Raw genomic sequence first — 22558 nt, 5'->3', positions numbered from 1 at the left:
TGTTATTTCCTCTCTGTGAGTTGTAAGTTCATCCCTCGACTTAACACCACTGCTCTCGTGTGCCATCGTTTCAAAAGTGCAGCAGAGCATAATGAAGTCATAAATTGATTAATGCAGTCATTTAGTCTGGAGTCAATAAAAATAATGCCCGGCGATCCCATCGTGGCTGGTGCCCGGCATTTCCATTGTGGCAGGTGCCCGGCGTTCCCGTTGTGGTAGGTGCCTGGCGTTTCTTGTTGTGGCAGGTGCCCAGCATTCCCATCGTGGCTGGTGTCCGGCATTCCCATTGTGGCTGATGCCTGGCATTCCCGTTGTGGCTTGTGCCTGGCATTCCCATTGTGTTTGGTGCCCGGAATTCCCATTGTAGCTGGTGTCTGGCGTACCCATTGTGTCTGGTGTCTGGCGTTCCCATTGTGGCTGGTGCCTGGCATTCCTGTTGTGGCTTGTGCCTGCCATTCCCATTGTGTTTGGTGCCCGGAATTCCCATTGTAGCTGGTGTCTGGCGTTCCCATTGTGGCTGGTGCCTGGCATTCCCATTGTGGTTTGTGCCTGGCATTCCCATTGTGTTTGGTGCCCGGAATTCCCATTGTAGCTGGTGACTGGCGTTCCCATTGTGGCTGGTGCCTGGCATTCCTGTTGTGGCAGGTGCCCGGCATTCCTGTTGTGGCTTGTGCCTGGCATTCTGGTTGTGGCTTGTGCCTGGCATTCCGGTTGTGGCTTGTGCCTGGCATTCCCGTTGTGGCTGATGCATTGTGTTCCGGTTGTGGCTGGTGCCCGGAGTTCCCATTGTGGCTGATGCCCTGCGTACTCAATGTGTCTGGTGTCTGGCGTTCCCGTTGTGGCTGATGCCCGGCATTCCCATTTTGGCTGGTGCCCAGCGTTCCCGTTGTTGGTGCCCGGCATTTCCGTTGTGGCAGGTGCCTGGCGTTTCCGTTGTGGCAGGTGCCTGGCGTTCCCGTTGTGGCAGGTGCCCAGTGTTCCCGTTGTGGCAGGTGCCCGGTGTTCCTGTTGTGGCAGGTGCCTGGCGTTCCGGTCGTGGCCGGTGCCCGGCATTCCCGTTGTGGCTGATGCCTGGCATTCCCATTGTGGCTTGTGCCTGGCATTCCCATTGTGTCTGATGTGTGGTGTTCCGGTTGTGGCTGGTGCCCGGAGTTCCCATTGTGTCTGGTGTCTGGCATTCCCATTGTGGCTGGTGCCCGGCGTACCCATTGTGGCTGGTGCCCGGCGTTCCTGTTGTGGCTGGTGCCCGGCAATTCCATTGTGACAGGTGCCCGGCATTCCTGTTGTGGCAGGTGCCTGGTGTTCCTGTTCTGGCAGGTGCCTGGCGTTCCCGTTGTGGCAGGTACCCAACATTCCCATCGTGGCTGGTGTCCGGCATTCCCTTTGTTTCTGGTGCCTGGCATTCCCATTGTGGCTGATGCATGGTATTCCCATTTTGGTAGGTGCCCGGCATTCCCATAGTGGCTGGTGTCCGGCATTCCCATTGTGGCTGATGCCTGGCATTCCCATTGTGTCTGGTGCCTGGCATTCCGATTGTGGCTGGTGCCTGGAGTTCCCATTGTGGCTGATGCCCGGTGTACCTGTTGTGTCTGGTGCCCAGCGTTCCTGTTGTGGCTGGTGCCCGGCGTTCCCGTTGTGGCTGGTGCCTGGAGTTCCCATTGTGGCTGATGCCCGGTGTACCTGTTGTGTCTGGTGCCCGGCATTCCTGTTGTGGCTGGTGCCCAGCGTTTCCGTTGTGTCTGGTGCCCGGCGTTCCTGTTGTGGCTGGTGCCTGGCGTTCCCGTTGTGGCTGGTGCGATTTGGATGATCTTTGCACTGGATTGTGATCTTTGCTTTCACGGAGTGTTGTGCTTATGACTGCACTGCAGAATGCCTTCCAGTTGCTTACCTTTTTGATATGCATATACATGTGGTTTATTTACCTCCACCACCGAAGGTGAAGGAGGTTACGTTTTCACCCCTTTCTGTATGTCTGTTTGTGTACAGGATATCTCAAAAAGTTGTAAACAGATTCGGATGAAATTTTGTGGACAGGTTTTATGTGAGACGAGGACGAACTGATTAGATTTTGGTGAAGATCCAGATCCAGATTCGCCGATTAGAATTTTTTCAGTGATTCTTCACCATTGAGATATCAGGCCAAAAACGATATATAGCACAATATCTCAAAAAGTTGTGGACGGATTCGGATGAAACATGGTGGGCAGGTTTGGTGTGTCGCAAGGACGAATTGATTCGATTTTGGTGAAGATCTGAATCGCATCTGGATACAAGGTTTATTTATTTTTTTAAAGTGATTCTTCACCATTGAGAGATCGGGCCAAAAAACGATATAGTACTATATAGCATGATATTTCAAAAATGTATTGGGATCCATATGTTCTCGTGGATCAGGCATTACGTGGCGGAGGTATGCGCTGTACCGAGTGCCCTTCTATTTTTTTTTTATTTAATCCATCTCCTCTTTCTCTTCTGAAATTCCCACATGCATCATCTCCCCCTCCCCCTCTCCTTTAGACTCATCCTCGCCTTCATTTACCAACCATCTTGGTTTGCTCTTTCCCTCCCCTCCCTTCTCAGATAGATATTCTATTCTCCCTTTCCCTCATCATTGTGTATTTACTCTTTGTCCTTTACATTAAATTGATATTCTTCTTTTTTTCATTCCCTTCTTTCTTCCCTTCCTAATTTTTCTCTTTAACCCTCACCCCTTGCCCCTCTTGACCTTCCACAAATCAGACACCAACTTTTTGCTTGGAAATGCACAAATCCTCGACTGGCCGGTGGTCTACAGTAACGATGGCTTCTGCAAGCTGTCAGAGTTCCACCGTGCTGAGGTCATGCAGAAAAGCTGCACTTGTCGGTACGACCCCGACCCTTCCTTTTTAAACACAGCACCAGCAAGCCTTTTCATCTCATATAAATTATAGCTCGATAATAGGCTCTGTGTTAACGACAGCAAGCTCGCAATCTGCAATTTTTCATCGCTGGCCATTAGTTACGGACACCCTTGTATGTACTTTCATCTATACATTGTTAAGGTATCATTCATGTTGTATCCAACCAGCAACCATACTGTCGTTTGGCAAAAAGGTGTTTTGACCTCCAAGTTCTCAAGACTGGATCTTGTCTCGATCTTCGTTCAAATTTGCTTATCATGGTATATCTATAATAATGAACATAGCCATTTAGACATTTGATATGTGGTATGGAACTCACATGCTCATCTTTGAGCTGCCGACTCTGGGTTCAAATCCCGACCCAGCTACGAACCGTCACTCTGGTGTTTCACATGCAGGGCAGGGCATCGATGTGTGTGCCGTCCATAGGAAGGACGTTAACCCGGAGGACCCGTTTGCAATCCCACACTGTATTTCGCGAAGAGTGCGCTAGCTTTCACCAGCACCCTGAACAATTCGCCAATTCCTGCCAAAAACTGCACGTAGCAAGCGGTCTGGTCTTCTTGGGTATCACTTGACATACTAGGTAACCCAGCATGTTATCTCGGTGTGGTTGTTGGCTGGATCAACATCTCCTGAACTATAAACAATTCGTACGTCACATGCCAGCAACTGTGATCGGCTGCGAAGGGCAACCGTGATAACTAGCATAACGGAATGTTTCTCGGCTCATGATGATGATGATGATGATAATCAGGATTTGTCACTGAGCAACCATTTTTTACAGTTTCATGTACGGTGAACTCACGGACAAGGATACGATTGAGAAGGTACGGCAGACCTTTGAAAACTACGAATCGAATTCCGTTGAAATACTCATGTACAAGAAGAACCGTGAGTTCCAAATCGCCTTTCTCTCTCCTCCTCTTTACCTTCACCACCCTTATTCACGCTTTCAATGCCTCTTCGATTGCTATTCCTGTTCATTTTAATTTCTCTGTATTTATCGAATTCTATCTCACTTAAGAAGCTTAGAATTGTTCTCACTCCCCTCACTCCTCCTCAATCTGAAGTCCTCTCAATATGAACATTTCTTACTGGAACCCTCCTTATTCCGAATCCACTCCCCTTCCCACTCACCAGTGTAATTTTCACATTGTACTTCCTTCATGCCCAACCCCCTTTATGTTCCACTCGATTCCATTGTATTTTATTTCTTCTGTTCACTTGGTAGAATTTTGGGTGGTGCTGCCTTTTCATTGGCCATGTTTTGGTACCCATCCCAAGTCGTCTTGAGGGTATTAACATTCTTCCATAAATGCAGAGACTATTATGATATGTACAGAAAACCAGACAGGACACGTAAATGGGCTCCCTCTCTTAAGGTCAGTTGTGAGCCAGCTTGGTTTTCGCTGCCAATCCAGTTGTGATACTGTTATTCTTCCATGACCGGTTCCATTTTCAGGAGCGTCATACCTGTTTTTGGTACTCCTACTTTCGGCCAGACAAGGGATCCAGTACAGTCCTTGCCGCTCGGCCGCCATACATTTGAACTCTCATGCGAATGCAGGATGTTGTGCTCAACTCTCATCATGCTCCGTTCTCACATGAATTTTGAGTTTTCACTGCGATTTGCAGGTCATGTGGTGATCTTTTTGCCGCTAGAGCTGCACTTGTTCTGTCCTTGTGCTCCACAAATCACAGCAGTGTGGTGAGTGCATGACAGCCTTTCAGGCCAGTCCTGTTGAGCCAAGTGTGAGCGAGGACTCTCATCAGCTTCGTGAACAGTCACGTATAGCAATCTAACCTTCATGGTTTTGAGAAAATTATCCGTCACCGGCATTGCATGGCACATGTCTGCTCGTGCTTACACGTGATTACAGTGCAGGAACGTTTTGACAAACTGCTTCAGCGGAACCTGAATTTGTTTGTGTTTTTTGCTCCTAAAAGACTCATTTTTCACCTTTAGTCGTTTTGCTGACGTTTCTTTCTGTTGTGTTTCTTCTGTCTTTCCATCCCAATAGTCAATGCTCCAGGTGGTTTTCTATTCATCCTGTTTGTTAAGCTGATCTCTCGTATCAGATCGAACTACGATCTTCCATCCAAGCGGCAAATAGATGTTGCCGAAGCAACATCGTGATACGGAATATGCCGGATCGTTTACAGTCACCTTGTCCCTGCAGAGAATCCGGAGGCAGGAATTTGGAATTTGGCCAAGACAGTAGCACACAGTAGCCTGCTCTTTTTGAAAGGCGGTTTGAGTTTTTATATTCGTAAGTTTGCATATTAGAAAATGGACAGACAGCTAATTGTTTCCGTTAAAAGATGGTCTACCTTGTGATTCCAGCTGAGCACCGGTTTTTCGGATGATCAGTTTTATTGTACCATTTTATCATTTGGTTCTCCACCTTTGGTTGCCATGATGCAATGTTTTTTTTTTTTCTAAAAGTTGTTGGCGAGGTATAAATTTTGGATTGAAAAGGACCGTTTGACAAATGGAGAATCCTGTTTATGAGATACGGTGAGAAACGTTTCTAGTGGGTTTTTTTGTTTTGTTTGTTTGTTTGTTTTAAGGATGGGAGAAAGGTCTGAGCTGAATGATCCATCCATCCATTGGGACCATACTCTGTGCAGAGTGTTAGTGCAACCAAAGCAGTCTCCTGGGCTATTGGGAACAATCCTAGATGGGTCCTCACTCCGACGCAGGCTACTCAAATGGCTCGATCATCCCCGCAAGCTGGTTGGTACTCATTTTGCTGACCACGGAAGGATGACAGGCTGAGTCAACCCGACCTGGTATTAATTCAACAGCCAAGTGGGATTTGAACTCGGGACCCTCAGATCCCAAGTCCACCACCCTAACCATGAAGCAAACATCAGGCATACAGAGCTGAATGACCTCGTCCAGCAAGGGAAGAAAAGAAGAGTCAACTTCAATGAGTGGACTCGCGTTATGTGTAGACCAGACCAGGCGACTCAGGTAGGTTGTCCATATCCTGAATGTTATTAGTTAGCCAAATGGGTGTGTGTGTATATATATATATATATACATATATATATATATATATACATATATATATATATATTGTGACGTCCACGGGACTTGAACAGTCCCGCCAACGTAGAATGAGCCGAAACGATGGAGGCGATTTATTTGTTTATAACCCAAACATGGCGGTTCTAATCGCTCTACCGCAAACGGGACGAGGAAGGTGGCACGAGTCACTTTTCACTGAGTTGATGATGTTTATTCCTTTTTTATTATTACTAGAAATAACAAGACTCGGCAAGAAGAGGGATCCGGGGCGATTCGACGGGATGGTGTGGGATCGGGCGTGGGGAAAACACTGACAATTCCAATGAATATACAGTTCTCAATCCCTCTAAGGCGCCAAGCAGACACACACACACACACACACACACAAAACGTAGCTATCTCTGGTGGTCAGGCTGGACCGTGGTGTGGACGCAACTGTCCCTGGATCGGCGCCGGACGAGCCGGCCTTGCTCTCGCCAGGGGGGGGGGCAGGAGAAACCGTGGTGCTGTCGACCTCCTGGTCCTGGCCCAAGTCCGCCCACAGCCGCCAGGGAACCAGCTCCCGCGCCAAGCCGCGAGCAGGAGAGGGAGGCAGGTCCACCCGCCGCCCGACCCCGTATTCTGAGTCAGCAGAACCCTAGAGCCAACCAAAGCGAGGCATGAGGCTCGGCAAGGCTCCCAGGCACGCTCAAGAGCACGATCGACTCAGCACAGCAGCCAGGATGCTCTCTGCCGCTACAGGTTCCACACCAAAAAAACACGAGCATTCTGGTTGTAATCTTCTTCTTCTTCCTTTTCGACCCCGAACAGAACCTTTTTATTCTTCTGCCCTCGTCACCTCCAATCGAGCCGTTTATTGGCCCACTGCCGTCGCCTTTTGTCAATCGTGATCACGGGGCGGAGCCATCCGCTGTACTGTCCTGTGACGTCACGGCCAGTCTTCAGAGAATACCAAAAGGGGTTTAGGCAGACACACTTACCCTATCCCGTGTCCCTATCTAATTACGTGAGATTTATCATTTCCCCCTTGAAGAAATGAACATTTACTAGACAACTTATCACCACTGAATTACTACTTATTACATCGAGATCCTGGTAAACTCGAACAGCATGGCCTACCTAATTAAACATCCTAATTACCCTTTGAATGCATACCCCCCCCCTCAAACGTAACACTGCCCCCTCCTCTGGTACCGCAGCTCCTGCAAGGTATATCACAGGCGCTACCGTACCAGCCTTAACACTTACTGACTCACACCTAATTAACCTAACAAAATAAAGTAGGAGGGGCAATGGGCAGCGAGTCGCAGCCAACTTACCTATCCTGCTTAATGTACTACCCCCTTATGGCCTTATCCTCGCCTAAACAATCATTCGTTTTTTTTTTTGTTTTTTTATTTTATTTTATCACATGAGAGCACTGAGCGAAGTTGCACTCCATCCTCCGGATCATCGCTCTTGCCCAGCACTCTTCCAGTGATCTGGGGAGGGGGAAACAAAAGGTTCCACAAAAACACAACACTTATACTTTACATTCCTACTCTAAGCCTTAACGACACTATTCACAGGATATTTACACTTGACCGCCTCCCCCAGTGGATGCTAATAGACCCAGCGTTACCTGGGGAGCCAATTTTCAAATTTGCTTGCCCCAAAATTATGCGGACATCATGCCCTTGCTGCACCTGTCAAGTTGTGCGGGATCGGGTGGGACTCACACATCTTCACAACACTCACACCATGGTCATCATCACATTTCTAGGTCATGGTCCTCATTTTAATCATGCAGGCTGAATCCCGTCATGGCCGTGGGGTGGGTTACCACAAGATGATGGGGGCATCTCAAGTGCAACCACGCCCATAGGTAAGCTTTAGTCCAACCCGGACGCTTCTCCGCCCCGCTCCCTTTGATTCCCTCCCCCCTGGTAGCCATCAGCTCTAATCCCGTACAACACTTTGGAAGGGGTCTCACTGGCTCCTCTGGCCTTCCTGGGTCGCCAAGGTCCTACCCGCCTTGGTCGCCCAACCAGACCCTCTCCCAGTTGCCTCCAGACACTGTCACCATTAGCCACCAGGTGGTGAATCTCCTTGAAGGGGGTCGCAATTCCCGCTCACCGTGAGCTTCAGCAATCCCTGTGGACAAGCACATCATCCCCACCCACAAAACCCACATGACTCCCCCACCCCATCGGCCTTACATGTGACACCTGCATTTCTAACACTTCACCGACCATGACCTTCCCTGTTACCACACCATGCCCAAAAAAAACAAAACAATGTGTGCACCATACATTTCACTTCTTCACTTAAAACAACTCACACAGCACTTCTCACCCGATCCACACACCAGCCATTGGACAGCCACTCGTGCCCGCTTTGTTACCAATTACCCACTGTCCCGATTTTCACTCTAAAACCCAGCAGAACTTACAAACCCATGCCAATTTTCCACAATTCTTTTTTTTTTTTTCACCAAAGGAGGGCACTTCGCCACAAGCTCAGCAGCCGAGCATGGCCGTATATGCTCAGCCCAATCTAGTCTCCCAGACCCCCGACAGTGATCTCCGGACCCGACCTATGAAAGGGCATCTCGGATAGACCTGGCGGTTCAGCAGGAGGATTCACCCTCTCCGAGTCTAAAAGTCTATTGGAGGGTCCCTCTATCGCCAGGTACCGGCAATATCGTTGCATGTGTCCTCTTCGCCCGCACCGGAAACAACTCCCCATAAAAGGCCCCCGTGAGTATCGGTGAAATGTCTCTTCCGGTTCCGGACCCCCTCGGCCATAATCGAATTGCTCTATTGGCTGGGCTGGACCCCGCCGCTTTGGCGCACTAACTACCGGATTACCCCTTATCAAACTTGACAGTTTCTGGCAAATTTCCTGAAACATTTGGGTAATGCCAATTTCTCCCAGCCCCCCTCCCTGATCCTGGATCTCCGCCTGTCGGATCGTCACCGATGGCCTCTCTGGAACCCGACCCGGCCGACTCCACGAGGCCAGCCTGGCCGCGCACTCGGCCGCTCGGTGAACGGTGGGTGGATCCTGTAACTCCACTAGCGCTCGGACCTCAGGGTCAGGAAGAGCAGCTAAAAATTTCTCGAGTGCCAGTCTGTCCCACGCCTCCACTGTAAGGTCCCGATACGCGATCCTGACTGATTGGTAAATGTCCTGTGCCAGCTCCTGCACTGTCTCACCCGGCTTTAATCTGCGGTGCTGGAGCTGGGCCCGCACCAGATCACAGTTTGCCACGAACCCAAACCGACGGCTCAACGCCTCGCAAATGTGGGAGCTGGTCAACATCCCCTCCGCGATCACGTTTAACACATCTGCGGCTGGTCCCCGCAACGTTGCCACCAAATTCCCTGTACGTTCCAGCTCATTCCACCCGTTTAGTCGGGAAATGCACTCAAATTGCGTCAGAAAAGCTTCAACGCTCCCTGACCCGTCAAAATTTACCAGGGGGATCACCTTTACGGTGGCCCGCTTCTCAGTTTCTCCCTTGTCCGAATCCAGCCCAGGGATCAAACACCCTTGTGGCTGCGTATCCAATTTCGGAGCCCACTGTGGCCAAAGATGTTTTGTGGTGAGGGTCTCATGGGTCAATTTTGCCTCCTGTTCCAAACGTTGAATGGACCGATTCACCTCTTCCCGCAGGATCTTCTGGGCCCGCACAACCTCCTCCAAGGCTCCGTCGCGAGTTTGTAGCTGCTCCTCAACCAACCCGGACACTCTACTTACAAAAGACGGCTCTACCAGGCCTTTATCCAAGACTTCATCTTGGCTCATAATTTTATCTTGTTCGTCCAAACGAGCCTCCAATCCTTTTACTTCCTCCGCCAAATTCATCCCTTGCTTCCTCAGCTCTCCCCACTCTTCAACTTGCAGCTGCATATGAGCATCCACACAGGCACGATGACGTTCCAGGCTTTCATCCACTTTATCAACCCGAATGTTCGTTGCATCAATTTTATCTACCAATTTTTTCCGTATATTTTCCCCCTCCAATGTAATTTCTACCTTTGTTTCCTCCAATCTATCCTCGAATTTACTTTGTATTTCCCCCAATTTAACATCCACACACTCCTGCATCTCAGTTTTCATTTTCTCCATCTTTTCCCCCAATTCATCCCTCATTAAATCAATCCGTGCACCCAACTGTTCCCCCATTACCCCCAATTGATCTGTCATTTCTGCCCCCTGTGCCGTCATTTTTGCAATTTGTGCCGTCATTTCTGCCCTCTGTGTCACGAATTGATTTTCCATTTGTGCCGTCATTTCTGCCCCCTGTGCCGTCATTTCTGCCCTCTGTGTCACGAATTGATTTTCCATTTTTGCCGTCATTTCTGCCCTCTGTGTCACGAATTGATTTGCCATTTGTACCGTCATGTCCGCTATTAAACGTTCCAACAGTGTCTGGATCGTCATCGCACCGGTTTCCGGCGCTGCCGGCCCCGTTACGGGCGATGAAGCACGGTCCACGCTCGGAATGGGGGAGGTTCCAACCCTACCCCCGTCTCTCCCCTCTTCCCCCGACTCGCTGCCAGACACGTGGCCTTCCTCCTCAAACATCTGCACATCCGCCATGGTGCAGAAGTCCCGTTTGCCGCCAATTAATTTAAATTTGAAAAATCCCGCCAAAATTTTCCCACGCTCGCGCGCTTTTCTGTAGTAATTTTAGATTCCAATTCGTGGCGAGATTTTAATCCTGGTATATAATTTAGAGGGGTTCGAACATCCAACACCCTGACACCAATGTGACGTCCACGGGACTTGAACAGTCCTGCCAACGTAGAATGAGCCGAAACGATGGAGGCGATTTATTTGTTTATAACCCAAACATGGCGGTTCTAATCGCTCTACCGCAAACGGGACGAGGAAGGTGGCACGAGTCACTTTTCACTGAGTTGATGATGTTTATTCCTTTTTTATTATTACTAGAAATAACAAGACTCGGCAAGAAGAGGGATCCGGGGAGATTCGACGGGATGGTGTGGGATTGGGCGTGGGGAAAAACACAGACAATTCCAATGAATATACAGTTCTCAATCCCTCTAAGGCATCAAGCAGACACACACACACACACACACACAAAACGTAGCTATCTCTGGTGGTCATGCTGGACCGTGGTGTGGACGCAACTGTCCCTGGATCGGCGCCGGACGAGCCGGCCTTGCTCTCGCCGGGGGGGGGGGGGCAGGAGAAACCGTGGTGCTGTCGACCTCCTGGTCCTGGCCCAAGTCCGCCCACAGCCGCCAGGGAACCTGCTCCGGCGCCAAGCCGCGAGCAGGAGAGGGAGGCAGGTCCACCCGCCGCCCGACCCCGTATTCCGAGTCAGCAGAACCCTAGAGCCAACCAAAGCGAGGGACGAGACTCGGCAAGGCTCCCAGGCACGCTCAAGAGCACGATCGACTCAGCACAGCAGCCAGGACGCTCTCTGCCGCCACAGGTTCCACACCAAAAAAACACGAGCGTTCTGGTTGTAATCTTCTTCTTCTTCCTTTTCGACCCCGAACAGAACCTTTTTATCCTTCTGCCCTCGTCACCTCCAATCGAGCCGTTTATTGGCCCACTGCCGTCGCCTTCTGCCAATCGTGATCACGGGGCGGAGCCATCCGCTGTACTGTCCTGTGACGTCACGGCCAGTCTTCAGAGAATACCAAAAGGGGTTTACGCAGACACACTTACCCTATCCCGTGTCCCTATCTAATTACGTGACATTTATCATTTCCCCCTTGAAGAAATGAACATTTACTAGACAACTTATCACCACTGAATTACTACTTATTACATCGAGATCCTGGTAAACTCGAACAGCATGGCATACCTAATTAAACATCCTAATTACCCTTTGAATGCATACCCCCCCCCTCAAACGTAACAATATATATATATATATATATATATATATATATATATATATATATATATATATATATATATATATATATATATATATATATATATATTGTTGTGGTTGACGAAATTCACAAACCACCATTCAGGTCCCTTAGGTGAGATATCTCGGTAAGTATATGTGTTGTTAGGCCCAAACCCGTTGTCTAGAGGGAATAAATGTCAATCAGTCGGGCTGCGACTCTTCAGGATAGCCGTTTTTCTTTTACTATCTTTATTTTGGACCAGCCGCCATTACTACCACCACCAACCACGTCCCACAACGCCGCTTCACAACAACCACCAACCACAACGCCGCTTCGCAACACCAACCACCAACCACAACGCCGCTTCACCACAACCGCCACGACCTTTACCGTCACAACTCGCCACCATCGCATCCACACCATCTCGCGCCACTCGTGGGCGCCGATGCTGGACTCGTGCGGGGCGCGCACCGAGCAGCGTGTTCAGAGACATCACAGACTTTCCGAAGAAAAACGGATCAAAAACGACTCACGCCCACTTTTGTTCCGTCCAATCGGTGAGCGAGGGGCGATTTGGATCCGCCTCCAGGGCGTTGGAGGGCGGTCGCTATATGCAAATTCATGGATCAAAAAGTATTCACGCCCACTTTTCCTCGGGCCAATGGGGAGCCAGCAAGAGAGGTGAAGGGTCGGAGGCAGAGGGTCAAGGGTGAAAGAGCGAAGCCACGGGGCTTATATAAACGGCTGCGTTCGTCAGTAGAGTTGAGTGTGCGGAGTTCAAGAGAGTCGGCGGTGGAGCTGGAAAGAAGTGGTACTAGTCAGAGTGAAGAGGACGGAGCTGTGGAGAGGTGACGGCGGCGAAGGCGGACGAGGGGGTGCTCGCGTCGGTGCCGGGAGCTGCACAGGGAGAGGCCAGCAACGCGACCGAGGTGGAGGAGGAGACGCTCGCCGCGGGACCCAAGACAGGGTGATATCCTCCTTCCCCCAAGCATCAGCAACCCCCTCCTGTTTCCCCCCGCGCTGAGATAGTGCGACAAAGGGGGCCCCCTTCCCACCCCGACCAGACACTGTCCGCGAGGCCCGCGGAGTTGAGGCACCACCGCCGCTCCGCGTCTCATCATCAGACGGGTAGGCCCGACACGGTCTCGGCCCCAGGCCCGTCTACCCCCCTCATCCTGGAGGGTGGTTCTTTTTCTTTTGCTTTGGGTATCTGTGTTGTCGGCGCCGTCTGTGAAGTAAAATTGTATAAGTGTTGCCGTGTGCTCGGTAGTCGGATAGCTCTGCATTGTGTTTCTCTTTTATATTTGCTTTTTGTGTAATATTGTGTTTCTTCTCCTTTTACATGTGCTTTTGGTGTAATTGTATATGTGTGCTTCCCGTTCATCGCGAAATAAATGTGAGTTATGTTGAACTGTTTTCCCGCTTCGCTTCGTCTTTTCTTTCATTGAATCTCCATCTTGCTTCACGTAAAGGGTTGGTCGTGGGCTAAAACGCCCGATAATTAATCGAACCGTCGAGGCCGACGAATAACACCGCTCGGTTATCCCGATAGTACGGAACGGGTCGCTTAAAGTGGCCCGTGTCCGAAGTCGACCTGCGGCGAGGTGCGATCGCCCGGTCTACCCTCCGTGTGGGTACTTCGGTAGGTCGAATTTGGCGAGCAACCCTATCCCACGCGGGGGCCGATTGGCACGATCGTGGTGAGACCGAAAGGTCCACCCGTGACTAGTTCCCGGCGTTAGTCCGAGAGGGTCACGACTGGATTGTCCGTCCGGTGGGCGACGTTCCGCGATTCGAGTTACGTGGCCGTTCGCACGCCGGCATGCGCGAATCCGCAACAATATATATATATATATATATATATATATATATATATATATATATATATATATATATATATATATATATATATATTGAAAGGCACACACTGTCGAGTGCAGCCTGTGGCTGCTGTTTGCATCATTGGTTGGGACGCGGTATGCCAATGATGCAGTGTCCCCCTCACCAGTACACTTGTGCTCATTTTGCCGACCTCGGAAGGATGACAGGCTGAGTCAACCTCCTGGTGTATTTTTAATTTGGTGGCCAATGGGGCTTGAACTCAGGACCCGAGGATCCCAAGCCGCCACCCTAACCACTAAGCCAACACCAGGCTTACAGGAGCACACTGACCCTAGATGTACCATGACACTGACATCATGCACATAAATGATGCTGAAACATTACTTCCAAACCTGGATGGCATCCATGTGGCTCTCAGGTCTCTGAAGACTGAGATTTTTGCCTTTATGGTCACGAATAAGTGAAAGCAGAGTCACCAATCAGCAAGGCAGAGACATGGTGTTCGTGTGGCAGAAGATACTTGTTGCAAACAGGTCATGCAGCAAGGGCTGTGATGGGACTCGATCTGTGACCTGCTTCCTCAAGTTAGGGGGATCTGAATATATATATATATATATATATATATATATATATATATATATATATATATATATATATATATATATATATATATATATATATATATATATATATCAACAGAGAATACACCCATTGAAAGATGAATTGTTATTAAGCTCTTGACTTTGGATTGTTTAAAAATATATATTATTCTATAATGTGAATTTGTTGAAAAAAATATAATAAAATAACACACTCCACCTTGTACTTGCTTATTCAAAGTTTTTTTTTTTTTTTTTAACAACATTAGTGAATTATCCTCACCCATAATGTCTCGAAAAAGGCCTGCAAGTGATAGTGCTGGGAATAAATTGAAGGTGATAAGAAAAAGTGTCACTTTGGAGATGAAAATGTAAGTGCTGAAGAGACTGGAAGCAGGTGAGCAGCAAGTGGATGTGAGTCGTACCTTAAACTTGCCTACATCATCCCTTAGAACAATTTAAAGAAATTCCAGAGGCTATGGCCAGAGGCAGGCAATGATTTCCAAGGGTTTTAGGAGGTGCAGCCAAAGATTACCAGTGACATCCCTCATCAGCTCGCCAAAGAAGCTAGATGAGAGGAAGTTGACAATGATAATGTTGAAGATCTGTTGCTGTCTTATAGGGAAAGCTTAAGCAATGAGGAACTGCAGGAACTGAAACAGCAGCTTGTTTACAAGAAAGGCGACAATGCTGGTGCAGACCACACTGAAGTTCAACTGCAGTGAAACCTAACCATTGACATTTTGAGTGAAGGCATCTCAAGATCACTGAGGCACTGGAGCTCTTTTCTGAGAACAATCCTGACTGCGAGTGCAGCAGCACACTCAAGAGAAATGCTCTGAGAGATGATGAAGAAGAGGAAGAATAAGGTGCGAGTAAGGTAGTCAACTCTGGATGAATTCTTAAAGAAGGTCTACAGCTCTTAAGGAGGAGGATACACAGCTTGCAGCTGCTACAAAAGATGGTCCACAGCAGACAACTCCCACACAGGATGATTCACAGCCTGAATCATCATCCCAGGAAAAATGGGCGAGTAGCAGACCGCCACTGACCTTGAAAGCCGAGCAGTGCAGCACTTTTACCAGAGCAACGGAGACGGTGTAGGTGTGCTATGTGTTTTGCATATAAGCTGGTTTATTCTTTAATGAATTGTCTGTGTGTACCAGTAGCCAAATTAAGCCAGCATGTATCACTCCAAGGTAAGAAATAACATTCTTTGGAACGTATTACAATATCTCCTATGTTATAATGACCCGGATGAAAGCTGATTCGCAGAAAGCTCTCTATTCCAGGAACACATCCTGAGTGTTCAACGGGGTATTGGTGTACATATATGTACTGGCAGGATGGCCGAGAGGTACGCAGACACAGTCTGGTACACAGACTCACCTCGACACAGTCTAGCCTGGGTTTGAATCTCGGTCCAGTGACTGCCATCCCGGTGTTTCACGGGCAGGGTGATTCATCAACGTGTGTACCGTCCCTCGGATGGATGTGAAAATGGGCATCCAATCTCCTGCCATTAGTTGGTGGACTTTAAAGATCCCACGGTGTCCTTCGCAAAGAGTAGGTAAGCTATATATCGCCAACACTATGAACAAATCCCAAATTCCTGCCCTAACTACTGCTGGGAAGGCATTAGCAAAGCACCAAGTAAGATCCTTGCCAAGAAACTGCTTCGGTAGCACCAACGCTCTGTAACGGAGTATGGTGCATCAGATATATATATATATATATATATATATATATATATATATATATATATATATATATACATATATATATATATATATATATATATATATATATATATATATATACACATACATACATACATATATATATATATATATATATATATATATATATATATATATATATATATATATATATATATATATATATATATATATATATCCTCCCCACACACCCACACACACACAGGGAAGTAGGATCCTGATGTTTTCAGTTGTGCCAGAATAATGTCTCTGTATGTCATTTGATTGAAAAGAGTACAAACATCTCCTCTTAATATATTATTGATCTTTTGCCTTGATGCTTTCCTCTTCCTGAAAATTTAATGTCCCCTTTTTGTTCATTGATATTTTATCCTTCTTTCAGTGTGTTTATTTTTGTTCTGCGTGGTTCTAAGTTCTAACCTGTGCACGTGAAGCACTGTTAACCTGGATTGCCTATGTTGTACTCCTTATTTATTTATTTGTTTTATTTTTTTGTTCTTAGATCATTGTACATTAGTGTTTTTTTTACAATTATTATATGGAGTAAAATGTTTTTGTGGGAGCGTTGCCACATGTCTAGAATGTTTGTTTTGTGTAGTTGACAGTTGGGGGGGGTGAGAGAGAGGGGGTGGTGCGTGGGTGGGCAACTATGGGTAAATGTGGGAAATGTTTATTCATCCTTGGCAGTATGATTCTTGCTCAGAATTGCATAACTTGGGATATATACAGTATGTTCTTTTTGGAGGGTTTTGGCAGAACGATATCTCGTTAGTAGCCTTCTGTAAGCCGTTTGTACCTGGGATTTATGATTGACAGCGACTGAAACTTCCGTTCTGATGCAGCGCTGGCGTGGGGATTGGGGTTGGGGGGGGGGCTTTTCTGTGATCCTGTTGTCTGCAGAATGTACACTTTAAAATGTCATTCCCAAGCATGGATTATATGGCTCAAAAAAAATCTCTACTCAGCCATCTCTAGATTACGTATTCAAAATGTAAGATTTTTGCACCACCCTCCCCTCTTTCCTGATGCGTTCTACCTTCTTTACCCTCACCTTACCTCTAGTTCCCTCCTAAATGTAAAACTTCCTTTCGGTTTTTTTCTTCTCCTCTCTTTTTGATGACATTTATTCCCTCTTTTCTTGTGCTATCCTCCTTGTTATTTTTCTTTCTTGTGTCACTTTTCTCTTTCTCGATTTGTCCTCCTTCCTTACGTGTGTAAAGTCGTCCGTGCAAATCCCAAGTTGATCTTCATTGGCGATTTACATATCAGGGAAATGTACATGCACTGGTTTGAATTCAAATTTTTCAGGCAAATGTAAACTCCATTGACATCATATCCTATATTTTAAATCTGCTTCAAATTGATTTTTGAATGGCACTGAATATGCCTCTCTCTGATGTGTGACAATCGGACAATGATACTAAACTGAATGACTTAAGCTGATTTGAGAGCTGTAAAATGTGTAGAAATGCGGACGTGACATCATCGTCTTTTGTAAACTATATGTAAATTCGCTGGAGGAGTGATACCAGAATGTGCTTTACCCAACAACAATTTACAGGATCGCGATTTGGGACAAATAAGTTGTTTGCAATTGAATCACTTAAGGCATGCACTTCTCTTTGACAAAGCACCAACAATATTGAGGCAAATCGCCTGGTATTTGCGCAGACGAATCGCCTGGTATTTGCGCAGACGAATCGCCTGGTATTTGCGCAGACGAATCGCCTGGTATTTGCGCAGACGAATCGCCTGGTATTTGCGCAGACGAATCGCCTGGTATTTGCGCAGACGAATCGCCCTGGTATTTGCGCAGACGAATCGCCCTGGTATTTGCGCAGACGAATCGCCCTGGTATTTGCGCAGACGAATCGCCCTGGTATTTGCGCAGACGAATCGCCCTGGTATTTGCGCAGACGAATCGCCCTGGTATTTGCGCAGACGAATCGCCCTGGTATTTGCGCAGACGAATCGCCTGGGATTTGCACAGACGAATCGCCTGGGATTTGCGCAGATGAATCACCTCGGTCGGTGTATGGCAGGCTGAATATTTTGATTGTCCAATATCCACAGTGCTTGGAAATTGTGCAAAATGCGATACACAAGTCTATTAAAAACTGCACATGGATTCTACGTGTGAATGAAATATTTGTGTTCAAGAAATTGTGATGTGGATGTGAAATGAGTCCAGAAGCGGTTGCATTTCCCCTTCCTGCTTTTGGAGGCAGTTGATGCATAGTGAAACCTGCCTGATTCAATGTGATAAAAGTTCTTAAGGCAAGGTTTATCTGAAGAATTGATTGCATACAACTAGTTTGCAAACTTTCCCCACGACGTAGCAATGCACGGATGCTTTTTAACCAGATGGAAATGAGTGAATCCAGTTTTTGCATCCAACACATTATCATTTTGCATCCAACGCGGTCTGTCTTTGACCCGCCAGGGACCCCGTTGTGGTTCTACATGCAAATCGCCCCGATTCGCAATGAAAACGACAAGGTGGTTCTGTTTCTTTGCACCTTCCGAGACATCACGGCGTTCAAGCAGCCAATTGAGGATGAATCTTCAAAAGGTGGGTTTGCTAGTGCTCTGGACAAATTGCTTTTAAAACCTCCAGGGTTTTGCTTTTGCACGTGAAAAAGTGCCATCATGGTGTTTTTGTTGAATTTTTATTTTATTGTGATGGGATGGTTGCAGTACTTACTTGCTGCAAGAGGAGCCCGTTCTACGCTCTGAGATGATGGGTTCACAACCTCGTAAAAAGAAAATCACAAAAATGCCGCCGTCTTGGGGTGATTGCTTTGTCTGCGTTGGTGTAAGATGTGATGTTCCGAAATCCTGACTCTGTGATGATGAAGGAACGGTGATGGATTTGAGCATATTGTACGTGTCCTCCAAAGAAACGTGGAGAAACTTAACTGCCGCTCAGTACAATCATTGTTTTCCTAAATAGTGTTGGCTTTGTGCCTTCCGACAATCGAGAGAATGGTATTTTTTGCAGTCTCTGCAATGTAGACTGCAGACCTTCTCTTGAAAGCTTTTCTCTTCATCAATGGTGGTGAAATGGAAACTATTTTGCTTCCGAGCAGCGAATCACATGACCACTTTAGGATATCATATAACAGAAATCGTATAACCACTTTGGCATATCAAACACAATTCTCCATTTTGAACAAGGCACCGAGTTGGGGTTTTTCTGAGGTGGGATGGAGGAGTTTGAATATTATGAAAATCTGGTAAAAAAAAAAAAAAGGCTAATACAGTGTAGTATGGTTCAGTAATTAACATAACTAGTAAATAACCGATCATTATGGACAGGATAACTCCCCCAAAATTAGACGCGATAATTTCCCATCTGAATTACGGACTGGTTCATTTCCCCACCCCCCCAAATTATGGACAGGTGTGATAATTCCTACAGAGTGAGACACGATAATCCTGCTCACTCCTCCCTCCCCCCCCCTCCAAGAATATGCAGAGTTAATAATTCCCCCCAGAACTACCAATGGGATAATTCCCCCCTCCCCCCCGAGCTACGGACAGGATAATTCTCCTCCCCCCCCCCCCGAGCTACGGACAGGATAATTCTCCTCCCCCCCGAGCTACGGACAGGATAATTCTCCTCCCCCTCCCCCGAACTATGGACAGGATAATTCCCCCCTCCCCCTGAACTGCGGACAGGATAATTCTCCCCTCAGAACTACGAATGGGATAATCCCCCCCCCCTCCGAACCATGGGGTGATAATTCCCCCCCTCCCAGAATTAAGGCATGGATGGGAAAATTTCCCCCTCCACCCCCGAACTACTGGTGGGATAATCCCCCCCTCAGAACGATGGACAGGATAATTGCCCGCCCACCCCAGAACTCCAGACAGGATAATTCCCCCGCCCCTCCGAACTACGGATGCAATAATTCCTCCCCCTCCCTCCCCCCACCAGAACTACGGACACGATAATTCCCCCCCCCCTCTGAACCACGGGGTGATAATTCTCCCCCCAGAACTATGGACGCACACGGACATGTGCACAGACAGAGAGATGGACGCTCTATCCCATATTGTGTATGTGGGACAGAGTGTCCGTCTCGCACATGTCCCATATTGTGTATGACTGCATGACTATGACTTTGTAATATTAAACCTCAATTAATCTGGAATAAGAGCCTGGTGTTGGCGCAGTAGTTAGGGCAGCGGCTTGGGATCCAAAAGGTCCTGAGTTCAATCCCCGTTGAGCCACTGAATTAATACACCAGGGGGTTGACTCAGCCTGTCATCCTTCCGAGGTCGGCGAAATGAGTACCAGTATACTGGGCCGGTGTATACCCCGGTTCAATAGGTGTACCATATCCCTGTGTCGTAAGAGGCGACCAGGGTTGCGTCAGGAAGGGCATCCGGCGTAAAACATCTGCCAAATCACTATGCGGATCATACGGATGATCCGCTGTGGCGACCCCGTACGGGACCAGCCGAAAGAAGAAGAAGAAGAAGAAGAATAAGAAGAATTAATCTGGAATAACTCCAATTTTGTGAGAAGTGCTTCTATCATCGTTTATCGAAGCCGAAAAAGAGGTTACCATTAACGTGGAATTAATATCTATTCAAATTAAATTTACATGATTTTATTTAAAATTGCACAAATAGACTTTCACAGAAAATTGATTCCTGTTTATCTATTTCACCGCACGACGGTGAAGCCATCACTGACTTGTGAAATGGATAATGCAATTCCTTATGACCTAATACTGTATAAAATCAGCTTTCCTTTGGTTGTGATTTATTTGTTTAAAAAAAGAAATTGATGAGAGAGAGACCGAGACCGAGACCATATGACGTAGGTTTTTTTTTTACTATTACTTGGAATCAAAGCCAGGTGGGGCACTTGGAAGAGTATTCCTGAATGTAATTTTTTTTGATCTTTGTAGTTGTTGAGGTGCGGTAGGTATGTGTGCATGTAAATGGAATGGGGTATTTTGCCTGAACCTGTGCCAGCGATCTTCGGTGGTGTTCAAACCCGACCCCAGCCGAGTTGAACCAAAGACGTTAAAAACAGGACTCTGTGTGTCCTGACACTCACCTGGATCAGGAGCAACAGTCACTCAAAACCCCCGCAGACCCACTCAGACCCTGAATTTTTTTTAATGCCGTGAACAACCTTGTATTGGGTACATCAAGGGTGATGAAGTTTGTGGTCAAGTTTCATTGAAATTCTGTGTGTAGTTCCGAGAAGAGAGCAAATACCTATTTTGGGGTGGAGGTTAAAAAAAAAGCCTGTAGATCTCCTTAACTCGTGCATATTTTGTTGCGATCAATCCACCTTTATTAGGGATCAGATATGAAGCTTGTGTCAAGTTTCATCAAAATCGTGTATTTGGTTCAAATGATAATGGACTGACTCACTCACTCACTCACGGGCACTGCTCGATCGCATAGCCTCACCTGACTAAAGTCCAGGTAAGCTAAAAATGGTATGTGCTGTTTCCTTGCTTGGCACTCTGCATTTAAGGATTGAGCATAGACCAACAACCATGGGTTGGCATCACTATCACGGGGTTTGGTGGCATTTATGGCCTCCTTCTGCATTGGAGTTCCTTGTAAGAGAACTCGTATTAATACTAGGTGGGCATGTCGATGAGCTGGTGCACTGTGGTCCTGCTGCATAAGGACTGCACGTCACATTGACCTATGATGGTGAATAGCAAACAGAAAGGTCACGTACTCCATCTAGTATCGAACTGTACACATGGTGATGTAGAATGAGATCGATATTTGTCTCTCCTTCCCCCCCCCACCCCAACCCCTCTCCTTCCCCCCCCCCCCACCCCAACCCCTCTCCTTCCCCATAAGACGTTTTGCACATCATTTATCGTGCGTGACCTGTAGAAGCTCTGTGCTTTGCGGAGTCTATTCTGAACCCTTTTAATGAGTCTGGATGTGTACGATGTTGCTTGTGGTGTCGCAATGAAAGTGATGATGTGGAAAATGCCATTAAAAACATCTGAGCATTACTTCACTGCAACAACACTTCATTCTTCAGTCATGATGTTGTTGTTCTGTGAACTCTTCACTGGCACTTTTTAATTTGTTTTCGAATTTTATTATCTCTCTCTTTATTTATTTATTTTATTCTTCTGAAAACCGTTTAATCCGATTGGCTGTACATTCGAATCTCATTCTGTACATAGTGTTGTTTATGAAAGTGCGTGGGGGTGGTTTCTTATACCGTGTGACACCTTGCTCCAGGCTGGACCAAGTTTGCTCGTTTGACTCGAGCCCTCACGAGCAGCCGTAGCGGTGTTGTCCATCACTTGCCTCCGAGCGTCCACAAGGGAGAGAACCTGCCCAAACAGTCTCGCCTAGCTGAAGTGAGACCCGGGCCCATGCCCCTGGAACCTGCCCCTTGCCCTTCAACCCTGTGGTTTGAAATAATAATAATAATTATGTTCATGACAGCATCCCTACAGGTACTAATTTGTTGTCATTCAAAATGGTAGCCAATTATGCATTGTCAAATTAACATTATTTTGAACTATTAATGGTGTTATCTGCTAAAGTGTAAATT

The 22558-nt window shown here is 47.2% G+C and overlaps 1 protein-coding gene across 4 annotated transcripts in view; it reads left to right on the top strand.

The window, feature by feature from the left end:
• Window positions 1–22558, top strand: part of LOC147011700 (voltage-gated delayed rectifier potassium channel KCNH1-like) — an 82605-nt gene that overhangs the window by 11041 nt on the left and 49006 nt on the right. For all 4 annotated transcript variants that reach the window (XM_085858261.1, XM_085858259.1, XM_085858258.1 and 1 more), the window contains exons 2-5: window positions 2740–2863; window positions 3688–3794; window positions 18443–18571; window positions 22240–22361. In XM_085858261.1, the coding sequence (XP_085714387.1) occupies window positions 2841–2863; window positions 3688–3794; window positions 18443–18571; window positions 22240–22361 (381 nt within the window). In that variant the 5' untranslated portion in view covers window positions 2740–2840. The remainder of the gene's footprint in view (window positions 1–2739; window positions 2864–3687; window positions 3795–18442; window positions 18572–22239; window positions 22362–22558) is intronic.

Source organism: Eptatretus burgeri, chromosome 15 (assembly GCF_056783735.1).
Source record: "Eptatretus burgeri isolate ZD-2024b chromosome 15, Ebu_testis_v1, whole genome shotgun sequence".
NCBI lineage: Eukaryota > Metazoa > Chordata > Myxini > Myxiniformes > Myxinidae > Eptatretus > Eptatretus burgeri.
This window is presented reverse-complemented; position numbering and strand designations above follow the sequence as displayed.